The sequence below is a fragment of the Pteropus alecto genome, unplaced genomic scaffold (genome assembly GCF_000325575.1).
Source record: "Pteropus alecto unplaced genomic scaffold, ASM32557v1 scaffold107, whole genome shotgun sequence".
In the NCBI taxonomy this organism is placed as follows: Eukaryota; Metazoa; Chordata; class Mammalia; order Chiroptera; family Pteropodidae; genus Pteropus; species Pteropus alecto.
Window position 1 is genome coordinate 1,986,878 of NW_006440619.1, and position 5,476 is coordinate 1,992,353.

At 36.5% G+C, this 5,476-nt stretch overlaps 1 protein-coding gene across 1 annotated transcript in view; it reads right to left on the reverse strand.

The window, feature by feature from the left end:
• Window positions 1-5,476, reverse strand: part of TRPC5 (transient receptor potential cation channel subfamily C member 5) — a 177,037-nt gene that overhangs the window by 138,274 nt on the left and 33,287 nt on the right. The window contains exon 2 of the mRNA XM_006917274.1: window positions 4,511-5,032. Coding sequence (XP_006917336.1) covers window positions 4,511-5,032 — 522 coding nt within the window. The remainder of the gene's footprint in view (window positions 1-4,510; window positions 5,033-5,476) is intronic.

The following is a 5,476-nucleotide window of genomic DNA, read 5'->3' on the forward strand; positions in this document are numbered from 1 at the left end:
TGCTCTTTCCTGTTCTGATTATAGACACTAAGAAAGTAACCTATATATCCTGAAGATAGAACCTCGTGGTCCAATTGGAATTAAACATGTAATCAGGTATGAAAACAAAGAAAAAATTTTCTTTTAGTTTAGTTGTCCTATTCCCATCTAGAGTTTATTTCTCCTTTGAGTAATTCTGGTTTTGGGAGATAATTCTTCTCCAGCCTTCTTCAGGGCCTGAAGCTTATCTGGAAAAGCTGGTCTTTAAAAAAATGCCTCCAAGTTGTTTAGGGGCTCCTGACATGCAGCACTCAAACCAAATATGTTTCACCAGACCCTGGGTTATGACTCAAAATGTTAATACATTTTTCTTCTTGATGAGTAAGCACACGTGAAATAAATGCTTCTAAAGAATTTGAGGAATTTTTTCTAACAGAAAAGCTGAGTTCATTTGCCCTATATATAATAGAAGGATAAAGTTAGTTTTAATTGATTAGTGTCTGAAGAAAAAGGTTAGTTGGCCTTGTTCCATCACATCCTACATAAAGGGGGTTTGTACTGTGAAAATTGGTGCTCAAGTGTATTGTATATAATAAATTATCAAGACTGACCTTTTGTACTTGTGGCATTAAGCACTGTGTATATGTTTTACTTTTTTAAAGACTAGATTATGGATATTTATTGAACAGACAGTTTGCTTCCTCAGATCCAGGACTTCTGAGAATGAAGTGCTGACAGATACCTGGATTATTGGAACCTCAGTAGCTTACAGGATAGTGTTTCTTATCCAAACACACTCAACTTGAAATTATCAAAACACCCCAAAATAAGGACATTGCTGATTTATTCAAGCTGAGAGTATTCAGCCTTAGAGTAGACATGTAGATTGAATAGAGAGCAATTAGAGACTGCAATCGACCCTTGAACAACAAAGGTTTGAACTGCGTGGGTCCAGTTATATGTGGATTTTTCCCAATAAATATGACAATACTGTAAATGTATTTTTGTAATGATTTTCTTAAAAACATTTTCTCTAGCTTTATAGCTTTATATGTTAATGTTTATGTTATCTGGAAGGCTTCTGGTCAATAGTAGGCTATTAGTAGTTAAGTTTTGGGGGAGTCAAAAGTCAAAAGAAAAAGGATTTTCAACTGCATGGAGGTCGACACCCTTAACCTCTATGTTGTTCAAGAGTTAACTGTATACTCATTTGAGACTAAATGGAACTGCAGGGTTTTTTTTAAAATACTATATTTCATAGATTGGGAAGGATTACAAGATTTTTAGTAGAAATGCAGTCACAATTCAGAAGATATTTATAGATTCTGATGAGTATAAATCATGTTTTACATTCTGGAAGTGGTGTCTTTGGAGTGCAAACCTTAAGGTGTATCTGGATTCTCAAGCTTGCCTTGCTTATCAGTGTAGCTTCATTTGAAGAGAACCTAAACTTAAATTGATCTATCACCATTGTTAAGATAATTTATCTTGGAAGATTTGGAGCTAAATATATAAATTCCAAAATAATTCCAAAGTCTCTGGCCATGAGATTAAACTTTGGGCCATTTAGGGGTTTATGTGAAAGTATATTCTTTTTCATGAAATTATTGACATTGAAGTTCACTCACTATCTTTGCTGCATTTGCTGCAAACCTGGTGTTGGAATTTGATGTGCTCTGACTGAAATAGTTCATTTGGTCTATTAAATTTCAGAGTTCTCATTGATTTGATTCACAATGGTGAATGGATACCACCAAGCCTAAAATTGTTGCTCTTTGCACAAATATAGTGCTTTTTGTATTACTTTTGTATTACTGCTGAATATTCATAATTTTGAAAAGTTAAAAGGTACTGCTTTGCCAGTATTATGGATTAAAAATAATGTGGTCTGCAAAATACGAAACTCCAACTGTATGGGCTCACTATTGAAAAGAAAAATGGATACCCCCAAACTTGTGCATCTTCAAAAAAATGATTCCTGGTGGTGATGGTTGCCCAACAATGTGAATGTACTTAATGCCACTGAACTTAAAAATTGTTAAAATGGTAAATTTTGTTATGTATATTTTACCACAATAAAAACAATCAACTTTTCTTCTTGAATGTACACAGTACACAACAAATGGACTCAAAACAATTTTGGAATCTCTGGTGCTTAATTAAGAGGACAAAAAGTAACACAAGCCCGTGGCACATTCTGGTTGTTATAATGATAGCTGAGAAGTATATTGTATGAACATATAGTAACATGGAGATATACTGTAATAAAAAATAATAAGATAAATTATGAAATAGGAGACAAAGTTTCAGGAATATAAAAGACTAAAACATGAGGGAAAAATGTTGTAAAGGTTAATGAGGGCTAGAGAGCAGTGAATGTAGAACTCAAGAGTGAGTCCATGGTCATATGCTAAGCAGATTCCCATGAAAGTGAGGAAGTCATCATGATGGTTTCCAAATAGAGCTGTAACTAAAATTTGCAAATGAAGATTATATGAGCAGAAGGAGTCAAGTGATACAGTAGTTGGGAAATGATCTATTAATACAAAATTGACAAAATATTGCATTGAAATTGAAAATAAAAGCTTTGTCAATTTTCAAGGGTATGGGAACCTGAAATTGTTAAGTTTATCTGCTATCTAATGAGGTAAGGAATACAAACTTTAGTTATATTCTGCAATATCTATTTTTTAATACTGTATTCCCATTAAACATTTTTCTCATTTGGAAGCAATTTATGTTCTAAAAATACCTGTGATTTTTTTCTCACAGTATTATAACAATTTATGTAAAGTGAAAAACACACTGAAACTGTAATATATATCATTAATGGAAATATACAAATATATCAAAGTGAAGAAAAGTCAATTAGACTACAGCAGACTACTTAACACAACTGATACTATACATCAACAGTGGGGTGGTGGGAATGAATAATAATAGCAGCTAATATTTATTGAATGCCTAATGTATGCTGAATATTGTGCATATTACCTGTTTTATTTTATTTAAATGTATGCTGAATATTGTGCATATTACTTGTTTTATTTTATTTAAACTTTATATTTGTACAGGGAGGTAAGTGCTCTTGTTATCCCTGTTTTTCAGAAGAGAAAAGTGAGGTTAAGTAATTGCAGTATTAGTGAAATACTTAAAGCAATTAGTGGCAAAAACAGGATTAGCAGACGTGGATGGGCCTATCCATTTACCATTTCCCCCAACTCACCCTTTCAGTCTTTATGTTGTTTCTTTTGTCTTTTTTTTAATTCCCTTCAAGGTTGCCCCTGGTACTCATTTTTGCCTAATTTCAAAGATATAGTATATATTTTTCTTGTCTGAGAGAAAGGGACCTGGTAAGCACACAATGTGATTTGCCTCAAAGCTTGGACCCATGAAGGGGTGGTACTGCTGTTTGCCCTTCAGATGGCAAACACCTCTTGGTTCAACCTGTTTGAATCTGACTCCTAGTAGCATTGGCAGAGGGATGAAAATGGACATTGAAGTACTTCCTGTGCCATACTAGCATTTTCTCATTTATTTCCTATAATAACTCTATGAAGTGGAGGAACTAGTGTCATGTCATCTCTATTTTATAAATGGAAAAACAAAACAAAACAAAAAAACCCAAATGTCCTGAAAATTTGAGCGACTTTCTTCAGGTCATACAGCTTGTGAGTTGGAGTTCCATCCTCAATTTCTTCGGCTCCAAAGTCCCTGCTCTTTATACTGTACCATGCTGCCTCCTTAAAGAGCCAAATTAGGCTACTAGGCTAGCTGGGAGGTTCCCCAAAATTGTTTGATTCGATGGCATAGAACAGTACTGGCTAGATTGTAAATGTGGCCAAGCTGGAAAACAAAACCTCTTCTGAGATCTTGAACTGACCTCCCTCAAAGACGTGAATGCTGAAGATTTGGAGGTCACACCATGGCAGATGTTTCTCCAGCCTTCTATAGAACTACACACACTGAATATGACTCCATTTTTCAAATACATGTCCTAGCCTTCTTGCCAAGGGGCTGCAAAGGACTTAGTTCTGTCAATAATTACCAGTATCCAGATAGTGAGCCATCCATGATCACTGGCTGCCATGTCCTAGTATATAGGGTAGGGTCTTTTGTTATATGCTCTCAGAACTTCTTCAGAGCACTTACATTACTTTGTAATTATATATTCAGTAATGTTATCATTTGCTTAATGTCTACCACTAGCTTGTAAGCTCCATGAAAGCAAGGCGAGAGAGTGCCTATTTTCTATATCTCATACACCTAGAACAGTGCTAAATAAACATTTGTTGAAATAATAAGCGCTTTCCTATCCAAGAATCAGATGATCAGTATTTTTTTTTTTTTTTTTTACTTATCTGGCCATAAAATATGCAGAGGCTGTATGTGCCTTGGGTAAACGGGCCTGTTTTTGAGGCCTAATTATTTGTTAGAGGGCTAAATGGTAGAAAAATGCTGATTCTTGCTCTACTACTCTGGACTCTGGAGGTCTTAAGTTTACTGGAAAGCAGATAAGGGCTCACCTTACCTCTTTTTGGTGGTATTTGATTGCCACTTTCAGCTTGGCTAGGTCATGGTACTTCTGAGGGTCAAGCTCTTCGCTGTGGTCATCTCGATGGTTGAGGATGATCTCCAATTCCCGAGAGCTCCGAGCTTGGTCCAACAGGTCTTTGGCAAAGAGTTTGCACTGTTGGGAAAGCTCTTCATACTCAGCCTTGAACTCATTCTCTACCTTGCTGAGCTCCTTGAGCTCCCAGCCCAGGCGGAAAGCAGTTAAGATGGGGTCCTCGCTTGATAAAGCAATGAGTGAGGGGCTTGCCAGAGCTTTATAGATGTTCAGCCTGGAGCGGGAGTGGCGCAAGCTGTCTACTTCTGAACTGGACACACATTCCACACAGTTGCAGCGGATCTGGTGAGGCCGTGGGATAGTGACCCGTTTTTGGACAAGCAATTTGATGATTTCGTAGTTGTTAGTGTGGGCGGCCAGCATGATGGGAGTGATGTCTGGTGTGAACTCCGAGAACTGGGTGTCCATCATCAGAGTGGGGACCTTGGCACAATAAAACAAGCATAAAAGAGCAGGATTAAGGCTTGGAGGAAGAGGGAGCACAGGGTCTCTCAAGTGTCAGTGATTCAAGAATTAGAATCACCATTCTTCTGTCAATTCTTCTGACCATAATAGCTATGTGAGGAATGCTTACTGTATGCAAGGCACTGTTTTAAGTACTTTACATGTATTTATTCATTTAATTTCCACAACAACCTTTTGAGGTAAATATTCTCAAATGAAGAAGCTGAGGCACACAAATGTTAAAGCATACATATGGTTACATAGCTTTTAGTAGCAGAGCCAAGATCCAAACCCAGGTAATATGGCTCTTAAAATTATGCAACCACAAAATGACCAATTCTGTCTGAGGCTTAATGTGGAATACAGAGAAGTAAAGGACATTTTTCCTGACCTTCTGGAGCTTAGCTTGGTATATCAGACTTA